Source organism: Mercenaria mercenaria, chromosome 17, assembly GCF_021730395.1.
Source record: "Mercenaria mercenaria strain notata chromosome 17, MADL_Memer_1, whole genome shotgun sequence".
Classification (NCBI taxonomy): Eukaryota; Metazoa; Mollusca; class Bivalvia; order Venerida; family Veneridae; genus Mercenaria; species Mercenaria mercenaria.
The window spans coordinates 26,111,184-26,133,920 of NC_069377.1; the positions used below are offsets into that span (position 1 = coordinate 26,111,184).

The window sequence follows — 22,737 nt, forward strand, 5'->3', positions numbered from 1 at the left end:
ATTAAACAAGCGATACTTTATCTTCCATCGTGCACCAGTCACATTGTCTCAATATTCCATATTGCAGAGATGCTCCATATATTTTATGCTTTAGTCAACGTTACAGAAAAAACTTGCGTGAACTCCCCTAATGAACATCCGGTCTAGAGGTCACGGCAGTGTGCACATGTTAAGCGAAATGTAAACAAACAAAAACAGAATGCAATATATTCACAGTTTTACGATGAGACTCGAAATGATGAATGAAATTCATCTTGTATATGATTTTGAATTTGAAATCATACGTTGGTATACATCTATTCTGTTTATTTAAAAACGTTTTCTTTTCAGTATATCCACAACAGAACCACGTAAATGAATATTCAATCGTAATGACGATCGGCAATTTCCGTGCTATTTCGTACTCTCGTCTGTTATTTCGGTATTTTTCGGACCGATTGTCACTAAGAGTCCACAATCTCAAAGTATATTATTTCAAAATCAAACTACATAGAATTATAAAATTACCAAAATTTACCAGCGACAAGCAAAACCATTATAGTAATACTGTAGATTTGGTAACTTTCGCGAAGGCTTTATTTAGTTATCAACGTTTATATGCGTAGACAATATCAATGTGTTCATTATTATCGCCATAAAGATCAAGTATAAATGCTGAAAAAAATATAACGTCAATAAATACAAAAAATATCGGAAAAACAACGAAAACAATATCTCAACAACATATAAATCGACTTTAGAATATCACAAAGGTACATACAAGTTACATACACTCTTAAACAACAACAGCAACAACAAAAATATCTCATTTATTTGAGACATAAAAGGTATGTAAATATTAAACTACTATTCATATATTTTGTAAACTGATTCACATGCATGTATAGTATTAAAAAAGGTAAATACTAAAGCACCTTTAAAAAACATTCAAAATGTCATTTTGAACAGTATAAAAACATCTATTTTAAACGTATCTATCTAAATAAATGTTTTCCATATTCAATGGTCACGTGAAACAAGTTTCAGACAAAAATATCACATGAAAGTATCACAGGAAACTTCAAAATATAAAAAGTTCAAATATTAGTATATGTATCATTTCTAAAATTGACAGAAAATTATACAGAATAAAAAACAGCGAAATAGTTTAAAAATACATATCTTATGAGCTACCATTGGCTGCAAATATTATCCAGCAAGGTAAAATTAATAAATGCATGTTGAATTGAATGGCTAACTGTAATTAAGTTTCTTTAAAGACATATTATGCCCAAATTTTTAACAATTATTTCGCAGTATTTATGTAGACATAGAATAAACATGTTAGTGTGAATATACAGTACAATGTTTTGGGTTTAAAATTACACAAAACTCAGGAATATCTTACAACACTTGTTTTTAACAAATTACTGTTACTGGATGTGTTTGCGGCTCCACATGTACAACATAAGAGAAATAAATCTGATGAAGATTTTAATATATTCAAATCGATATCTTATGATAAAATATTTTAGTGAAACATGAACATGGTATATCTTTAAAAAAAACTTTAAGGCACCTTTTCTTTTCCGTTTGTAGTATGCACCACCATTGCCATTAAGTTATCATTACTTCAGCGGCTGGAACTATACTAAAAACTTGTTCATTCGAATTAACATCGTATCCTACAGCTATTTCATATAATTATGTAATCCGTTTGTCCGCCATATTTAATATTCTTTCTATTCTTGTTTAAATAACTGACTGCTTACAACTGTTTAGCGCTATGCCGGTGATCTGCAACAGCGAAATTCATTTTTTTCAATACTTAATAAATTTGTTATTACTCTATACGTTTTCATCGACCTACGTATAGTTGCTCTAAACTTTATTAAATATCATCATCTTCATCATCTTCTTCTTCATCAGATGTGTCACCAGTTGTTTCTCCGAACAAGTCTTCATGTTCAACATCAAAAATTGCTTTAACATCTTTCCCGCTTATTTTCAGAACAACCAGTTCGGAAAATTCGTGCACACCTATTGTAATCAGCTGACCGCTCATTACAACATTCACTACCTCGATTCGTGTATCTGGTGTGAAAGCAGCCAAGAGAGTGGCATTTTCCAAGTCCCAAACAGAAATATCGCCTGCAAAAACGACAGCACGTTTTCCATTGTTGAGGGTAAATATTTGACTTCCAACACCAAATTCCAAACTATCGTAGCCCTTTATCCTCTTCATAGCATCTGGGGTCTTTTTATTTGGATCCCAAATGCGCAATTCTTTGTTTGCTTTTCCAAAAACAACCCGGGAACCATCATCTGTTATCGCAATAGCAAGAACATCAATTTCGTTTTTTAGACGCTTCTTCACTTGACCTGTTTCAGTATCCCATAATGTGACATAACTCACTTTTGATGTTTCGTCATAATTTGCATGAACAAGACAACTACCATCAAAGTTCAAGGCCGCAACGTGAAGAAACAACATGGAACTTTCACTCTCTAATGTCTGCATATGCAATTTCGAACCTACGTTAAAGACGCATAAGTGATGTGCGAAGAACGACGCAACAATAACATTTAAGTCCCCGCTGATAATGAATTGTTCAAATCCATTTTGCTTCTCTTTTAGAATTTCTTCCAGATGTTTTCTCTCTTCTTCCCGCGCTTTCTCTCGACGTTTCTGTCTCGCGGCGTTGCTTTCAGTTCTTCGGTCCCAGGGCGTGAGTTTTGCGGTGCTGGCTCTGAGTTGTAGCGAATGTTCAAGGTCAGCTTCTCGAACACCTCCTCTGAAGTCGGACTCTTTGAACTTGGGTCTTATACGGAACAACTCCTTTCCTGTAGCTAAACTCCATATGATGAAGTGATTTCTGGTCTCCGCAGGGCCAAGTAAAGTTTCATCATCCAGAAGAACGTATTCATGGGCAGGGGAAGGAACTATGAAACATTGTGTGATCTTCTTCACGTAACGTTTCGCACGTAGATCGTAAATCAACACAGTTTTGAACACGGGCTTTGAATCTTTCAGTCCCTTTTCAGTCAAAATGACTACATTACAGTTTCTTATCAGAACGACATCAGAATGTTCAGAGAGACCCCGTTCTATCCGAACGGCACTTGCCAAACATTTTGCTTTTGCAACATTCCATATGCTAATTGGGCCATGATTGACCTGCCTGGCAATCGCGTACCGTGGGTTATCTATCATCGGATGGATTTCAGCGACACCTAACGACCTTTTCATTTTCGGCATGGGCTGATTGATGTATTTACTGATGTTCCAGATCTTCAGGGTGTTATCTCCCTTTTGTGCTGTTAAACAGTACCTGAAGTCGGCGCATGCGCCTACTGTAGAAACCCCAGAATGCTTTGCGAGATGCTTGTGATCTTCCGTTTCAAGATTCCATATAGCTATATTTGATGAATTACTTGTTTCAGACGCACATATGACTATGGCATGAGATCCTACAAGGTTTATATGCATTTCTGTAATAATATCTTGGGTACATCCGCGAATGCTTCGCAAATACTTTCCTTTCTTAGCATCAAACATTTCAAGCTGATGGATCTCGTGAAGTTTCATGTAGTGTTGTCTACATGCCAGGATCATGTAGTCGCGCGTGATTGCCAACGCAACTATCGAGGAGGAATCGTCATGACATTTCAGCTTGTGAAGAACTTTACCAGTTCGCGCATGCTGGATCATTGCCGAATTTGCTCCTCTAAATGCGAGCAATACGTAATCGCCGTACGAATTTGGAGCGAGTACGACAGAATTATCACTAAACACATTTTCGCCTTCAATTTTTGTTTCACATACATGTCTGAACTGATCACTTAGATCCCATGTTTTCAATGCATTCACACCTTGAAAGAACGCTACAAGAAGTTTTCCTTCTCCGGCTACACTTAGAACAGGTGGGTCCAAGTACTGGTCAACAACTAAACAACATTCCTTGTCTGCAAGTGACCAAACTTTTATGACACTACCTTCTACAGAAATTACATATTTGTTGTTTAATGCAGTCCGAAGTTTTGACACATTTTTCCCGAAGCTGTCAATAGTTGACGTCACTTTTCCACTCTTTAAATCCCAAACTTTCAACGTATTGTCCTCTGATGCAGTTAAGGCTCGTTGTGCGTCTGTGGTCGTTGTAACAGCGGTTATAAGCTTCGTGTGACCAGATAAAAGATCATACAGTATACCTCCAGGCTCTGTAAGACACCCTATAGATGGAACTAGTGCTGGTATCGACGTATTCTTTGCTTGCGTTACCATTGAATGTATAAACGGGTACCGCGGTGGATCTCCAGGAGTAGAGGGAATATCCCTGTTCACAATACCTTGAAGCCGCCCGACCACCTGACCGGCCAACTGCCGTGGATCGCGTTGTATTGCTGTTGCTGAAAGCTGAAGAGTATCCGACATTAATTTAAGGTCAAGGTCGGACGGTTCCATTTCAAGGCCAATGTGGTACTCTTCCACGAGACTTCGGAGAGAGGTTCCGCACAGTTTGGCTAGCACCCATTCAAAATTGCACATTGTTTCAGTTTTGTATTGTTGCATTAAATTCGACAAGAGTAAATGATGCGGGAGTTCATTAATTTTTCGCAGATTGTAAACACGCATAGAGCCGTCGTTGATCGCATCTTTCGGTTCCCAGTAGAGCGGTTGTTCGGACACGTATCGCAAAACACCCTTGTCATTTCCAGGGTAGGGTTTCGGTTTGGTAACCCATGTTCCAAGGAAATAATCTGCCATCACTTTGTGGTATGACGGAGCCTTGTCGCGCTGGATCAGGTACCTTTCTTTGGCTGCCTCGTGGAAATGGGAATGAGACCATTGCAACGTTTTCACGTTGTCCGCTTTCACTTCCTTTATGTATAGGACCAACTCTTCTCGGATGCGATACCACAATGAACTTGGGACACGTCTACGAACCAAGTTGTAATGTGGAGCAATTTCACCCATAACCGCGTCATCCAATGAAAGAAGGTCTAACATCTCGTGGTCCGTCACTCCATTCCGTGATGCTGCTATGTAACCTATAGCTCTACGAACAAGTGCTTCGCCGTATTTTATCTCCAACTGCCCAAATTTGATTGCCGCCATCTTTTTCACGGAATCAGGTAACTTTGACTCCTGGACATCAGTGTAAGACGCCCACTTCAAAGCTTCATTGAACAAAAGTTTTAAGAACAATGGAGTTGGGCATTTTTTCATGACGTTGAATATAATATCAAACTGTTCTTGCGTAAGGGTATGGTTATGAATATTGCACCAATGGTTGAGAATAATCATTGTATCTGACTCTAGGAGTTCCGGAAGTTCTAAAAATACGTCAGCATTGTCGCCTAGCAACGTCTTGAGGCTTGGCATACAATCGAACTTTTCATCAGGAAGAGTTGAGACGATGAGATGAACATTGTCTGGCAACGTTTTCGGTAACCATGACAACTTCCGGCCATCGTGATCATCTGGATAGAGAATATTGAAAACAATAATAGAATTTCATGTGATGTATTACAAGAATTTTGTAAATATGCTTCAACAAAAAGTATTTTAACTGATTTGCACGCATCGAGCTTTTAAATTACAACGCTTTAAACTTTTGTAAAAGGCACAATATCGCTTTTGTAAACAGAAGGTCTATGTTTGCACTTTTCTAATCTCAGATACCCTTTTGAAATTAGTATTCTAGTCCCCGGTTTTCCTGGAACAAAATATGACTGCAAGTATAAAATTCATGTCTTTATAATATATTTGAAAAATCTGAACTTTGTGACCTGTTATGCCAGAAGAAACTGGAAAAGTACGTTTGCAGAACGCCTTACCTTCCAACCTGTCCAAAGCGTCTATAAATAGCACAAGTGGTTTACGCTCGGTGGCCAGACTCATTCGTTGTGAGAAATCGTTGATCAATCCAACATAATCCTGGAAATAGGAATCTATTGAATATTGCTGGCTTATGAATAAAACATTTTAAATATATTATTTACATCTGCATATATATATAAATTGACTGCATGCAATAATGGAAGAAGACAAGAGAGCGTGTACAATGGAAGATTGACCATGGATTTTTATTTGGAACACACTTCTGCTACACAGACACTGGAATATGGCTTTAACAATCAAGCTATATCAATGTTTGCTTACTTTACCAATTATTATACTGATGTTTTATTTACATATCATTTAACAATACACAGCTCTTTCAGTAAGTTTAAACATTGCTGTTTACTGAAATTATTAAAATCGAATTAATGTATTTAATTCTACGTACCGTTGGTACCTGGCTGGATTCGGCGTTGTATATCAGAGACAGTTGTTGACAGATATTGTACAAGAGGTTCCGAATATTTGTGGATTCTTTCGTTGAGCCGACAGACCGTACCACAGTCGCAACATCTTGGCTGCAGAGAGAATTAAAAAGAATATGTATGATAATCAATATGGTGAAAACAATCATATACTTATCTCTCTTAACCTTTAGCCTGCTAAATTTCCAAAATAGACAGGTCCATCATATAATTTGGACATATCATTTATTATTCGAAGGGGTATTCTCTGAAATATTACTAACTGAATAGCGAACAGTGCAGACCATGATCAGCCTGCACGGATGTACAGGCTGATCTTGGTCTTCCCTGATCGCAAAGGCATAATCACTTGCCGCTAGCAGGCTAAGGGTTAAACAAATGATAAAGTTCGAGTATTTGTAGGGGAAAAGTATGTGGGAAGCAAAGGGCACGCACTTTCTACCGAAAAACTACGGTACGCTGACTTTTCATAGTTATGCGTCTTAATGAGTCTAAAATTTCTTACGAATTTTAGATTGTACAGTGACATTATATATACAACATTTGATTTCTAGTAATTTTATTTTCTTTCTTTCTTTAAAAAGAAACAACAAAAAATAGCTTTAGTTTAAAATTTGGCTTACCCTCTAAGCCATCGATGTGTTTCTTTTGCTGCTTTAGCAAGAACAGACGACTTTCCACAGCCAGGGCGCCCGTGCACAACAAGAACGGAATGGCACGTGGAACGGAGGTATGACTTCATGACATGTAACGTCTCTTTCCTGCCCTGAAAATTCTGTGATCTGAAAGAATGTGAATTGTCACAGTTACAAATGAATCTTGGTAGAATATATCGCAACAACTAAAAAATAATGCTTGACTCAGAGTGATCAAGTCTGTTCATATGAGGTAATGAAATTTGCAATACCCGTAACACCTCCAGCACTTGCTTAAACGCAGCTCTTATCATAAAGCAACATTGAATGAACTCCATGACAGAAGTAGTCCCAACAATATAACAGCAATGAGTGTAGGTATATGACAACTTTGTTGGGCTGTTGTAGGGTTAAAAACACCTTAAATAACATCTTCTATAAGTAAATGGCACAGTACACTAAACAACAAGTACCATATTTAAATCAAGTTTCGTTTGGACATAAATGGAATCGGAAATTGTATTACCTCTGTTGATAAAAGAGAACATGCTCTGAAACTTCATCAAACAGTTTTGAATGTTTTTTGTCATCGTGACCTTCTTCTTTGAAGCCTTCCAGCAGACGTCTTTTGATTACGTCACAAACGTGCTTTCCCATCCTGTCTAGGTATGTTTGATGCATCCGGTCTCCGCCTACACGGACACCTCCCGAAGCCCAAGAGGTCTGGAACGGCAGGATGTACTGATCCAATACCTGGAATAGTGTCAATGATAAGAAACATATATTTGCAGAGTTATGTCCCCGTTGTTGTCTATGTGCTATCTTACATTGTTTTCGTCTACTGTGAAATCATTAAATTTCGTGGGCATGAAATTTCGTGGTTTGGGTCAAAGCGGCAATTTCGTGGGGATATGAATTCGTGGATTTTAACTTTTGAACATAAAATGAATGCGAATTTTACTTGTTCGTTGGAATTAAATTTCGTGGAATGACTCAACCACGAAATCCACGAAAATTAGTCCCCTACGAATATTAATGATTTCACAGTATTTGTTTCGATATCATTGATTTCAATTACAGTTACAGAAAATAACATCGACACCATATATTATGTATAGACGTTGAAGGCTCTGCATACTTGTTTTTTTTTCTGCTTTAGTATTTACAATTTAATTCACCAACCTTTTGAGGCAATGTTTCTTGTTTCAGTTTTCGGAGCCTATTGTAGACATTCCAGTTTCTTTTGCGCGGCTTTCCTGACGTCACATCCGCATATTCGTCTGCTCGCAAATCATCCAGGTTGTCGTCAATGTCGTCGATTTCTCGAGTTATCACGATGCACTGCTCTAAACTCGTGTCGTGCTCTTGTAAAACATGGTTCAGCTCATACTCTAGGACTAAAATAAACATTGAAATTCTTATCCAATTCCGAATGCGCATAACAGTTAGTACATTTAAGTAAATTTACATTAAAAATTAAACTCTGATTGAAACCTCTAAATGATAATAGCTATGGCGTTTAAACTTTCTCAGAACTGACAAAAGTAATGTGATTTCTAAAGAGATTATTGTCATATATTTGTATCCATTTCTGAAATTTAGATTGCAACGCCTTTATTTTGATATTGCAAAACATAAAGCTTTGGTGGAAATCTGTGGCATTATAACTTTAAATTTAAAAAAAAAAATGAGAGTTAAGATACATTAGAGAATATACATGAATAGTTAGATCGAGGGTGAATGCAAAAAGTGTCTCTCTTTGATAGTTGAGGCAGGCAAGATTTTATAGTTTTAAAGTAGCTATTTTTATTAATCTTGGTCTGTTATTTGTCCGAAGATGATCGTATTGGCCCAAGACCGAAGGCCGAGAGCAAATGCGACTGGAAAAGACAAATCATACAGACAATAAAGAACATCCATTGATAAATCATAATTTTATTTTTCAACTCTATGCCTCCAAACCCCACCCCTCAATTGAACCAATCAAAATGCTGCTTAAATTTCATGACATTGGTCCTTTTTTCTCATATTGGCCCTGCTTTTTTCACATTGGCCCCGATTTACTCATACAGGCTAATTTGTTTGGTATTGGCTCGATCTTATTTGTATGGTATATATCATTGTGTCAAATATTGCATAGCTGAATAATAATTGTGAATATAAAATGGTATAAATATGTATAATATATAAACTTACGCGATTTGTTATATTTAGTGGTTCCATAACGATTTATCATATCTAGGAGCCTAGACTGTGTAGCAAGCCAAGCCTGTTTCGCATACTCCCGTTTTGATGCATCCCCTTTACCAAAATCCTTCAAAATGGAACTGAAAGAGAAAAGATTTTCAAAATAAATATTGAACTGTGAATATTATACTCAAACATTGGTACAGTTAGTTTCTTTTGTTCGATTAATGGTTACGTAATTCATAATATATTGTTGATGCGCATTAATTGTAATTATTGAGGAACAGCCACTATATTAGTCCTTCGTGACCCGCCCGCTTAGCTCAGTAGGTAAGAGCGTTGGTCTACGGATCGCGGGGTCGTGAGTTCGATCCTCGGGCGGGGCGCATGTTCTCCGTGACTATTTGATAAACGACATTGTGTCTGAAATCATTAGTCCTCCACCTCTGATTCATGTGGGGAAGTTGACAGTTACTTGCGGAGAACAGGTTTGTACTGGTACAGAATCCAGGAACACTGGTTAGGATAAATGCCCGCCGTTACATGACTGAAATATTGTTGCAAAACGGCGTTAAACCCAAACAAACAAACCAGGCCGGACAGAAAATGTCATAACATACTAGTGACACACTTGCAAGATACATGGACGAGGTTGTGTTTGTTGTTACTGCAGCAGTGGTTAAAGTAATAATAAAAAATGGGATGTACATAGATTTGAAGAGGATATTTATTTTATATCTACAAAAGATTCGCTGCGAGTAGGGTTCGAACCTACGCGGGAAGATCCCATTGGATTTCAAGTCCAACGCCTTAACCACTCGGCCATCGCAGCTCATATTTATTAAGCTTTAATGACAGGGCATCTGAAAGTTTTCAACGCATTGTGAAAATTAGCAAATTAATTGTGACCTTGGCGTTCATGGATGTTAAATTAAAAACTGAATTAAATACACTTCTTATATTACGTTAAAAACGTAAAATATTTCGCTACGACCAAGGTTTGAACATACGCGGGAAGATCGCATTGGATTACAAGTCCACCAATCGGCCATCGAAGCCTAACCACTCTTTTTACACGCAATACAAGACCCGTTTATCACATATCCTGTCCAGTCATAAGTCCTGATAAAGCCAGCTCTGGTGGTTCAAATTTATTTAAATTTACCTTATGTTTTGAAGTTTGTAAACTGCGGGTATAGAATTCTCATCCAGTCGATACCAGGTCTCCAGCAGGGATGGATCAGGTAACTGACTTTCTTCATCTTTTAATGCTTTGATTAACTGCTGCTCCTTTTTACCATCCTCTTTCTTGTGTGTTGCAGGCGCTTTCTCTTGAGTCACCTGACCAGTTGCTTCCCCTTTTGGCTGGATGTCGCCATTTGTAATATCAGTTTTGGCGCCATCTTTTGGATGTTCTTGAGACAATCGACGTTCTTTTAGAGACGAGGGATTCTCTAACATAGCTATTTGTTCATGTATTTTTGCTTTATTTGCGTTTGTGTACGAGGTAACAGCATTATGAATGTATTCAAATTCTTCAATCTGCAAACTTGATGGAAGTATAGGATCCCCATATCGGTCGGTAAGAATTACCTGAAAATAGAAACAAAATCATCACAGAAAATATATTAATAAGCAAGTGTCATTCATTGTTTCATATGAATAATTTTTCAATCAAATAAAGCATTGTACTTAAGAGTATTGTTTTTAATTTCTTCTTGTTTTAATCAGATACATTGGAATGAAAAACTTCATTTGTTTCATTATTTACCACACTGTTAACGCTCTGCAGGTGATCCTCTGTACATCTTTGTATATTTGACAAACACATGTCAGGAATACTGTGGTCATCCACAAGAGCGTCTCCGAGACCCCGATGTGGATCAATCGTCTGGAGCTCTTTGCCATGAAGAAGACAAAGGGTCCTAAGTTCCGGAAAGACTTTCTCTGCTAGAATCGTGCGTTCAGCTTCAGAATCTGAAAGTTGGAAAACATTGTATGTTTAATTCATACCAATTTGAAAATCACATGCGACTTTTTCTCTGCTGTTTGCTTTATTATGACATAATAATACACTCCAAAGCCATGAAATTTAAGGTTGGTTAAAACAGTTTAAGACAAAAAATGGTGTTTCAAAAATAATTAATTGCTTTAAATGAGCAAGTTTATTTCTAGGAACATAACGTTTTCAATTAAAAAGATTGTTTAAAGAGGACCAAGAATTTATTTACCTGAAAACCCGGAACACAGATATAACCGTATTGATTTGTTTATTGTTGGGCAACTAACATGCACTTCCCCGTTAAGTATCCTTTTAATTTTGTCGCCAAAAGAGAGTCTCGTCTGTTCTCGCGTCATTGGACGCTGCACGTGGGGAGTTTGGACAGGACTAACATCCATATGTCTAAAACTTTGTTCTGCATATTTAGTCTTTAATCTAGTTAAATCAAACACTCCATCGTTATTTTCATGTTTTTCCAGTTCTTCATGATCAGAGTCATTGTGAATAGAATCCAAGGAAGCTTCCCCATCCGAATGAACACCGTTGATGTCGCCATTTTGATTTATATCTGGGAACTGGACTCTCGCGTTCTGTAAGTTTTGTTTCCCGTCTGGAACGCTTTCATTCTTAATTTGTATTTCCGGAAAGGCTTTGTCTTCTTTAGTTGATGATGCAACTTCCGGTCCTGCCTTAGCACCTGTCTCTGTGTACTTGCTAAATATGTCCCTGTTCTTTTTCTACAATATAGAAAACAATGAAAGCATTACAGAAGTTGGATTTTCAAATCAAATAACAATTAACATTGTATAACAAAGTCTTATACGCTGAAAATGATGTTTGTTTTTGAAGAGTTTGATCAGAATTCTGTAACTGGGTTATAGATAATAATGATAGTAATGATAATAATAATAGTAATAGTAATCATCATCATCATCATCTTAATGATAATACATCATTTTGCTTATAGATTGAACAAATCAATTCTGTTAATATGTTTTATCCCTTGAAATGCCTTCTTTGAAAATAATATTTTCTTTTTTATAACTACCTGTTTTCCATGTTTGCCCTCCCAAGGATTATAGTCCTTGCCGTGGCGCCCGCTAAGGTCGTCTGACATCGCCTCCTCCATCTTCTTCAAGCGTTTCTCAAACCGGTGCATCAACTGCCGCTGTAAAGCGTCAAACATAATAAATAAAAGCCACGGTTTGTATAAATTGTATAACCTTTTACCATGGATCAAGTTTATAAAGCGAATCTTGAGACAAGTCCAAGAAAGCTGCCCTGCCATTGGTCAACTTCAAACCTGCACTCAGAATAAACCAATCACATGCAGGAGATTTGAGACTGGTCTTCAAAATCAGTTTCATAACCCAGGATTCAGCTTTATTTGATTATTTTATATCATAATAGTGTTACAGACTTGCTGTTGATTTTCTTTGTACTGGCGGGAACCGGTACAATTCTATGATGCAAAATGTTGCAGAAGTGTCATATAAAAAATATTAATCAAAATAAATAAGGTATACAAAGGATATTGATCTTTGTTGTATGCTCTTTTTTGTTTCTGTTGTTCTTTTTTAGTAAGGACTTACCTTGAGATGATGCTTAACCTTGTTGTCCACTTCAATACTGACTTTCTCGTAGTTCTTTTTCCAATGACTATCGGCAGCCTAATAACAATAACGTCATTTGTCTTTAAACATTTTAGTCTTTAATTTTACATTTAATTTTAATCTTAGTTCACGGTACATGTATAACGGTGGTTGCTGTTCTCTTAAAGACCCGTACTAATATTTCATTGATATCTTTGTTCAAGCAGTTGACTTTTCCGCACCTTTAGTATTAGTTTAGTAATTAGCTAATAATAAATAATAATTACACGTATACAGAGATTCTATGCTGATAAAAAATAAACGGTTTCGATGTATTATTCAAAGTTCAGTTTACAATTTATGGCTTTTGAGCTGATTTAATACAAAGCGATGAGAGCTATAAAGGCCACAGACTCTTGACTACCTTCATCCGCCCCTGCCATATGCTAGCCTTTAAAATATCCATCTACATGTAGTAAATTGTGACTTCCTCGACCAGGTTTTAATTGTTATAAAACATGTTTGATCAAGACATATGCACAGTTCGTTTTCAAAGTAATAGAGATATTCGCTGACAGTTGAGATGGGGGCAGAATCCAAGAAAATGTGGTATATATATTTCACAACTCACGTCTTCATGTGTTCCGTCGTACGGGTTAAAGTGTTTCGGTTTCCTGTGGAAGGTTGGTTCCCTCTCGAGAGGTAGCAGGGTTGAAGCTCGTTTCCTCCCATCCTCGGCAGCCTGAATTGAAAAAAGATACACTGGCTTAAACTAAGGTTCAATATTCGTATGAACTTCTGTCAATAGAAAATTATTTTATTATATGATATTTTTCAGATTGCACTTACTGATCTAGGAACGTTCGGGACTGGATGTAATTCCGCAGGCTTGTTTGTTACTAGAACGCATTCTTAAATAAGAGGAGGCTACCAAAGTCTGCTCATTTTTGGGGTTGAGCCCACGATCTTAGAATGACAGAACCGGTGCTTCATCCTTACACTTTGATTTTTTACAGAGATGTGAAGTCTTAGCTGTGAGCTTCTTTATCACGCAAACAATATTGACAGGCTGTCTTGGAAATAACACACTAACCGCATAGATTGGGCAATGTTCGCGGTGCATTTTATTTTCACTAATATTCAAGAAAAGAACTGCTGGCGAAATCGAAAACGTTTTGAATATTCTATTCAGTGCGATAGCGTTAAGAACGGTAGTTTCTGATTTTTAAACCGCTTTTTAGCACCACTATATGTTGGGGTTGACTGTCAAATCGCGCGAAAACTATTTAATCTATATAATTCAGTTATTGACTCTTCCTGAGCTCTTAAAACTGTTGAGTTAATCATCGAACACTTATCAATATTTATCATCTGGTTTTGAAAAAAACAAAACAGATAGTTTAAAGCATGACAGTAATCTATTTATTACATGATGTTTGAACAATATATATATAAGGCACGGATTGTGTTGATCGTTTTCAGTGTATATCGTGTTTATTCGATCACTGCTTCGTTTTTCATCTCAAGTTACCTTTAGATATTTACATGCGTATATAGATTTCATAAAATCATCAATAAATAGGTTACCAAATATCAGCAGCTCATTTCTAAAACAATCTTGGAGGAGCGTATTTCATACATATTTCACTATAAATACAGAATATGACGGCACTGAATATTTGACAGTAATCAAATTGAATACAGATATATTTGAAGTTTTCATAATAAACGGCTTTCAAAAGAAACTCTTTTTAAATTAATCTCTGTCTTAGCAAATTTTGTCTGCTTATTGGAAGCGCTTTTGTATTCTCCTTTTCACTATGTATTCCGTATGCGAGTTCGGCATTCTACGGTTGTTTTTTCTGTTATGACTGAATTAAGGTGTTCTCGTGATTCAAAAAAGCACAGAAAACGGAGAATGCTGAAGTATTAAAATCATTTTATATAGCTTAAAATCAGTATTGATTATGAGGTGGGTTTGGATCTGCGAATAATTCCTTACTGATACAGGAAACATTCTTAAAATGAATAAGTTCCTAACCAAGTGAACCACCCACCCGTAAGTCTCCATTCCTGTCTCCCATACTAGAAGTCTAACGTAAAACTGTATTGAACTGATTTGAAGGTCTTGTAAACAGCTACAGATAGTGCAGAATGTGGCGTAAACTTGAATGATGATACGTTTTACATTGTTCAGGTTGATTACTTTATATTTTGTTGTTACCACATTAAATGAATTTATACAAGACATTCAACTATGTACACAAAATTACCTTTGCATGTCTTCAAATATTTTTCATAAGAAGACGTTAACGGCCGCTAAATTTGGAACATTCAGTACAATGGAAAAAAGACAAATGAAATAACGATTTAAATCCGTTACCAATCTCATTGCCTCCGAAAGTTAAACATGACTGTGTATTCGAGGGAGTGTGGGGATGGGGGTGGGGTGATGACTGCCTGATAAATTATGTATCCATTCAGGTCAGATTATTTCTTTACTTAATTTCAAATGTGATCATCCATCTGGCCTTAATTTCATCAAGGTTTTGATAGATTGTTCAAAACAAAATAAGTTTGTTTCGATTGCAATTACCTTTCTATTATTTTCGATAATTCATATATTGATAAGCAAACTTAACATTCACAGAGGAACAGGATTTATTATTTACCTCTATAAATTCTGCAAAAATATCGGCTCTTTTCACAATTAAAAATGAACAGGCAGAAAAGGGTCCTTTTAAATTCCGTATTGTACCTTCCGTATTATATGCTGTCGAACTACTTTCATTAATATGCATGATCTGACACAGTTCTATAAATAGCGAACATAAAAACTTCGATTGGTTCAATTTTAATATCGATAAACATTTAAGTCAATCATAAAGTTCAATATAATTGAAACGTGATATTTATAGACGTCCTCGAAAAGGAAGTAAAATCAGTTAAATATTTACCGTAACTACAGTTACTAAATTTCTTTTCATTTTACACACATTTACTTCGGTTTTTCTTTCAACGGGAAATTTATTGTGTTGTGGACTACTTAGTTAGAAGTATTTGCGTTAAATAACAGAGACATTTCAGTAATCTGAATTTCAACGCTTGTTCAAAGTGTGACCTCTAAATATGGCAGTATCGGGTCGAAAGGTTGCTGATTTTCAAGGTTCCATATCCAAAGGGTCAGCAGAGGACTTTGACCACAGATGTGAACCATGTTTGGCGATTGGTCAGAAAATAGAAGCACATGGATTTTGTGTGGACTGTCAAGAATACTTGTGTAAGAACTGCTTTGCTTATCATCAAAGGATAAAGGCGACAAAATATCATTACCTGGTAAACAAAGATAATATGGATAAACATGCCGTTATCAAGAAGGAGTCAGTGGAATGCACTGAGAAGTGTCAAGTGCACAAAAAGAAAGTTATTAAATTTTTCTGCCCAAAACATGAAGTTCTCGGCTGCAACGATTGTATCGTTTTGAATCACAGAGCATGTGACATTGACTATATACCTGAGAAATGTGCAGGTATTGGGGACAGTGCAGAGTTCAGAGAGTTACTTAGAGAACTTGATCAAAAAGTAAATCAGGCTGATGATATTATAAAGCAGGCCTCACGTAGAGAAAAAGAATTAGATTCCTGCTATGATAAGCTGCTCAAAGAAATCACAATGTTTCGCAAAGAGATAAATGATCGCTTAGACCAACTACAAAAGCAAATCCAGACAGATGCTGACAAAAAGAAGTCCACAGATAGACAAATTGGTCAATAAGGCGCTTGAAACGTGTACAACTACTTCTTCAGATTTCAAAGAACTACAGTCGAGACTACAAGATTACAAGGCCTCACAGCAGAATGGACAACTTTACATTATAATTAAACAAGCTAAATCTAAGTTAAAATCAGACGAAATAAAGGAGGCAGGCAGAAGTTTAGAAAAAACAAACATGCAATACGCATTTAAGCAAAACGAAGACCTTGAAAACATGCTTTCAAAACAAAACGCATTTGGAAAGCTTACTCTGTCTACTGTTGTAACTTCAAAGGTGAGGAAACCAATGGACAGATTTACCCAGAAAAAAAAACAAATATAAAGACAAATTCAGATCAGTATGGTTGCTGGATCACAGGATGTGTTGTTCTGTCCTCTAACAAACTTGTGGCGGCTGACTTGGAGAACGAAAACATGAAAGTTGTTGACATCAAAGATAAAGCTATAATAGAAAAGACAACACTTTCTTCACAACCATGGGACATTGCAGTAATGCCTCAGGACCATATTGCTGTGACAATGCCAGAGAAGAAAGAGATCCTTATAATATCAACAGCTGGTAAACTGTCAGTTCTTCACAAGTTTCCAGTTAAAGGAGAATGCAGAGGTATAGTTCAACATCAAGGTCATCTCTATGCAGTTTGCAGTGACCCGAAGTGTTTATTAATTACAGATACACAAGGTAACGTCCAGAACACAATTAAATTGGATGATTAGATATTTGGCGCACCATACTACGTACTGTTAAGTAAGGATCCGAGACATGTCTTCATCTGTGTCTAAGGTAGCAATAGTGTCATCAGTATAACATTACAAGGTGATATATCTGCTGAATATAAAAACAAAGACTTAATATCACCAGAGGGTTTGATAATGCTAGACAATGGATCCTTGTTGGTGTGTTTTGGTGGTCTAAAAGGCAGCGTACATCCCATTTCTGCTGATTTGGATCAAGGTCACACGAAGATAGATGATTTGGAGTTTGCATACTCTATCTGCTATAATCGTGATCAACACGAGGTGTATGTCGGATGTATGAATGATCTCATGATTGTGTTTAGTGCCAAATAACCTGTTTTATGACACAGCAAACAGTTTGGGTCATGCTAAAGCATAATACTGTGTCATTTTTCATATACATTTCTCTTCCTTATAATTTATGTTTTATGTGATAACAGTTATAATATACGTACACATATAATCCCAAATAATCAGAGTACAACTGATTTAATCTGCTTATACTGTAGTTGTAAACAAAAACAAAAAAAGTGACATTTCAAATTATGTTATCAAATTCTTATCAGTATTTCTAATACGTTTCGTTACCTCCATCGTCAATGTTTCAAGTCTATTGAAATAAGGCGGATCCAGGATTTTGCATAACAATTTAGGAGGCTCGGAGATTCTTTGGTGCCTCTCAAATGTTTTGAGACGTATACCTAAACCGACATATATTTGACATGGTTTAAGCATGTTTTTACACTATGACTTCTTTTACATTTGTAAAAATGCAATTTGACCTAGTAGATACATTGTACCTTTTTATTCATGAATTATAAATAATACTGAATTAAAGTACTGTGAGCGAAGTGAAAATTTATTGAGATCACTGATGTCTAAATTTTAGGGAGTGTAGCACAAACACCTCCAACTCCACCCTCCCCATTGGAAAGTTCCTAGAAGTTCAATTTCCAAAGTAAAACAGCAATAGACTTCTTTAATTTTTCACTACTAGCGCTTTCAATATATATGTATATATCTTCATGCAGATACATTTTAAAATAATATATATGTAACATTCTTGATATTTGTCAATGTTCAAACAAGATGAATGGAAAATTTGGATAAAACTGAAAGATACAATGTGAAATTTGTCCGCCTTTATAAATTAAGCATGATGGGTGGGATATTGTCCAAGTTCCAGTTTTTTTGCCATTAAAACTGTATGCTTGTCGGATTTTAGGGGTGCATTTCAAAGCATTTATTTGATTGTTATCCTTTTTTATAGTGCTTAATAGTTGCCTGATATGTTATGCAATTAAGCTGCCTTACTAAATTAAGTATTTTCTGTGAAGCTTTCACGATTAATCAACGTAACAAAATAGCTACGTCGCTAGATACTGAATATATAAGTGTTCATAAATCATTTCATATACTTATCATTGTCACTATAATTAATTATGCTCTTTTTATTTTACAATTGTGTATGACGTACATGTTTAAGGTAGTGGACCCTCAGTTTCCCTGTGATTGTGTTTTTTCTTGCATTCTCCGGACATAGGTATAAAAACCAACGCGCACCTTCCGTAAATAAACGGAGAATGCCGAAATATCATCCGCAGATTACGTAGTTTATCGATCGTCACAGCGGGTTCACTATCTTAAAGCATCATTTGTCATAACTTTCCGTAAGAAAACGGAGAATGCCGAAATATTATTCGGAAAATACGTACCTTATCGATCGTCACTGCGGGTTCACTACCTTAAAGCATGTTTTGTCATAACTTTCCGTACAACAAACGGAGAATACCGAAATATCATCCGGAGAATGCGTAGTTTATCGATCGTCACTGCGGGTTCACTACCTTAAACCATGTTTTGTCATAACTTTCCGTAAAAAAACAACGGAGAATGCCGAAATATCATCCGGAGATTACGTAGTTTATCGATCGTCATTGCGGGTTCACTACCTTAAACCATGTTTTGTCATAATTTTCCGTAAAAAAACGGAGAATGCCGAAATATCATCCGGAGAATACGTAGTTTATCGATCGTCACTGCGGGTTCACTATCTTAAAGCATGTTTTGTCGTAACTTTCCGTAAAAAAATCGGAGAATGCCGAAATATCATCCGGAGAATACGTAGTATATCGCTCGTCACAGCGGGTTCACTACCTTAAAGCATGTTTTGTCATAACTTTCCGTAAAAAAAACAGAGAATGCCGAAATATCATCCGGAGAATACGTTTATCATCGATCGTCACTGCGGGTTCTTCACCTTAAAGCATGATTTGTCGTAACTTTCCGTAAAAAAATCAACGGAGAATGCCGAAATATCATTCGAAAAATACGTAGTCTATCGATCGTCACTGCGGGTTCTCTAGCTTAAAGCATGTTTTGTCGTAACTTTCCGAAAATAAAACGGAGAATGCCGAAATATCATTCGGAAAATACGTAGTTTATCGATCGTCACTGCGGGTTCACTAGCTTAAAGAATGTTTTGTCATAACAGTATCTAAATAAACTTGTACGTATGTCTCTTGTCTTACTTTGATTGGCCAGATGATGAACTTAATACTCTAAATGGAGATCAAATTACAATTTTTATTCACAAATGACATTTCCAAAGTTAGCATTCTTTTTTTTTGTGCTTTACTGAGATTTAACGTTTGTTTTCACAGTTTTTTCTAAATAGTTCGTATTTTCTAAATCATTATTTCACGATAAATACACGAGTCTACTGGGCCACCAGGCCGATTTGAAACTTCCAGAGTAATAAAAAAATTGTTTTATATATTTCATTGAGCACAAATTAACCACAAATTTGACAGTTTTTTAATTTCTTTGTAGTAAGTCTACTCTCATAGGTCTGTGTTGCAAATCCACAATAAATACACTAGTCTGTCGGGCCGCTAGGCCGCTAAATTTGAAACTTTCAGAGTAATAAAACAAAACTGATGTATTTTATATAGCTTTAAAAAGATTAATCACAAATTTTGTCACAGGCTTCGTTGCAAATTCTCGAAGTTAAGCAACATTCTTCTTTCTCTCTTTTGAGTTTCAACGTTTGTGTTCACAGTCTTCTTAATATTTATTGTACATTCTTACTCATTATATTACAATAAATACACGAGTCTGCCAGGCCACCAGGCAGGCTAGGCCGCTGGTCCGCCAGGACGCTTATTTCAGGCCGATAGCTGTTAGGCTGCCAGGCCGCCGACTTCAGCTATATAGTTATATAGATTATTTAAACTCAGGATACAGAAGGGAGATAACTTATTAAAGGTTATTTCGGGTAGACATATGTTTTATTTTCCCTTGACTACAACAAAGTTTAATTGGAATATAGTATTTATAGACTCGTTCTCGAAAAGGAAGTAAAATTAATTACATATTTACCAACATTTTCTTTTCATTGTACACACATTAACTTCGGTTTTTCTTCCAACGGGAAATTATTTGTCGTGTTTTGGACTATTTAGTAACAATAATTATTTGAGCAAAATAAACAGAGACATTTTATCAATTTCAAATTCAACACTAGTTCAACGTTTTACCTTAAAAATCCTCTAAATATGGCAGTATCGGGAAGAAAGGTTGCTGATTTTCAAGGTTCCATATCCAAAGGTTCAGCAGAGGACTTTGACCATAGATGTGAACCATGTTTGGCGATTGGTCAGCAAATAGAAACTCATGGATTTTGTGTGGACTGTCAAGAATACCTGTGTAAGAACTGCTTTGCTTATCATCAAAGAACGAAGGCTTCAAAACATCATCAGCTGGTAGGCAAAGATGGTATGGCTAAACATGTTGTTCCTGCGAAAGATTCAGGAGTGTGCACTGAAATGTGCCATGATCACAAAAACGAAGTAATCAAATTTTTCTGTCCAAAACATGAAGCACTTGGTTGCCATGACTGCATGACCATGAATCATAGAACATGTAAAATTGACTATATACCTGAGAAATGTTCAGGTATTGGGGACAGTGCAGAGTTCAGAGAGGTGATGAGGGAACTTGACCAGAAAGTGAAGGAGGCCGAGGATGTTATAAAGCTGGCCTCATGTAGAGAAAAAGAATTAGATTCCTGCTATGACAGACTACTCAAAGAAATTGCATTATTTCGCAAAGAGGTAAATGATCGCTTAGACCAACTACAAAAGCAAATCCAGACAGATGCTAACAGAACGAAGTTCGCAGATCAACAAGCAGTAAGGAAGGTGCTTGAGACATGGGCATTTATTTCTTCAGATATCAAACAACTACAGTCAAGACTTCGAGCTTACAAAGCCTCACAGCAGAATGGACAACTTTACATTACAATGAAACAAGCTAAATCCAAACTAAAGTCAGACGAAAAAAAGGAGGCAGACAGAAGTTTAGAAAAGACAAACATGCAATACACATTTGAGGAAAACCAAGACCTGAAAAACATGCTTTCAAGACAAAATGCACTTGGAAAGCTCACAATGTCGTCTTCTCTTGTGACAACAAAGGGGCGGAAAACTGTTGACAAATTAACCCACAAAGAAAACATAGATATAAGGACAAAGTCAGATAAAAAAAAATGTGCTACATCACAGGATGTGTTGTCCTGTCCTCTAACAAAGTTGTGGTAGCTGACTGGAACAATGAGAAACTGAAAGTTGTTGACATAAAAAACAAAGCTGTACTAGAAGAGACAACACTTTCTTCAAAACCATGGGACATTGCAGTATTGCCTCAGGACCATATTGCTGTAACAGTGTCGATCAAGAAAGAGATCATTATAATGTCAACAGCAAATAAACTTTCAGTTGTCCGCAAGTTTCCAGTTAAAGGAGAATGTAGAGGTATAGCTTATTATCAAGGTCATCTCTATATAGTTTGCAGTAATCCGAAGTGTGTATGTATTACAGATACACAAGGTAACGTCCAGAACACAATTTTACTGGATGATAAGAAATTTGACAGACCATGGTACTTACTGCTGAGTAAGGATCTGAGACATATCTTCATCAATGACTATGGTAGCCACAGTGTCTTCAGTATAACAGTACAAGGTAATATATTTGCTGAATACAAAAACAAAGACTTTAAATTACCACGGGGAATGATGATGCTAGACGATGGATCCTTGCTGGTGTGCTGCAGCGAGGAAAATGGCAGCATACGTCGTATCTCGGGAGATCTGAAGCAGTAGATCTGTCGTTCCCGACCTCTATGTGCTATAATCGTGAACAGCATGAGGTCTATGTCGGATGTATCAGTGATATAATCGTGACCAACATGATGTCTATGTCGGATGTATCAGTGATATAATCGTGACCAACACGGGTCTATGTCGGATGTATCAGTGATATAATCGTGACCAACATTGGGTCTATGTCGGATGTATCAGTGATATAATCGTGACCAACATGGGTCTATGTCGGATGTATCAGTGATAAAATCGTGACCAACATGGGGTCTATGTCGGATGTATCAGTGATATAATCGTGACCAACATGAGGGCTATGTCGGATGTATCAGTGATGAG

The 22,737-nt window shown here is 36.5% G+C and overlaps 1 protein-coding gene and 1 non-coding gene across 3 annotated transcripts in view; both read right to left on the reverse strand.

The window, feature by feature from the left end:
• Positions 1 to 318: 318 nt before the first annotated feature.
• The window catches only part of LOC123535609 (uncharacterized), a 148,729-nt gene continuing 126,310 nt past the window's right edge, over positions 319 to 22,737 (reverse strand). For both annotated transcript variants that reach the window (XM_053529299.1, XM_053529298.1), the window contains exons 3-14: positions 12,726 to 12,803; positions 12,182 to 12,301; positions 11,363 to 11,870; positions 10,903 to 11,108; positions 10,297 to 10,724; positions 9,141 to 9,271; positions 8,127 to 8,341; positions 7,471 to 7,697; positions 6,933 to 7,091; positions 6,273 to 6,402; positions 5,821 to 5,920; positions 319 to 5,463 (exon numbers count right to left, since the gene is read on the reverse strand). In XM_053529299.1, coding sequence (XP_053385274.1) covers positions 1,871 to 5,463; positions 5,821 to 5,920; positions 6,273 to 6,402; positions 6,933 to 7,091; positions 7,471 to 7,697; positions 8,127 to 8,341; positions 9,141 to 9,271; positions 10,297 to 10,724; positions 10,903 to 11,108; positions 11,363 to 11,870; positions 12,182 to 12,301; positions 12,726 to 12,803 — 5,895 coding nt within the window. In that variant the 3' untranslated portion in view covers positions 319 to 1,870. The remainder of the gene's footprint in view (positions 5,464 to 5,820; positions 5,921 to 6,272; positions 6,403 to 6,932; positions 7,092 to 7,470; positions 7,698 to 8,126; positions 8,342 to 9,140; positions 9,272 to 10,296; positions 10,725 to 10,902; positions 11,109 to 11,362; positions 11,871 to 12,181; positions 12,302 to 12,725; positions 12,804 to 22,737) is intronic.
• Positions 9,882 to 9,963, reverse strand: Trnas-uga (transfer RNA serine (anticodon UGA)). The gene has a single exon. It is a non-coding gene; the product is annotated as a tRNA-Ser (tRNA).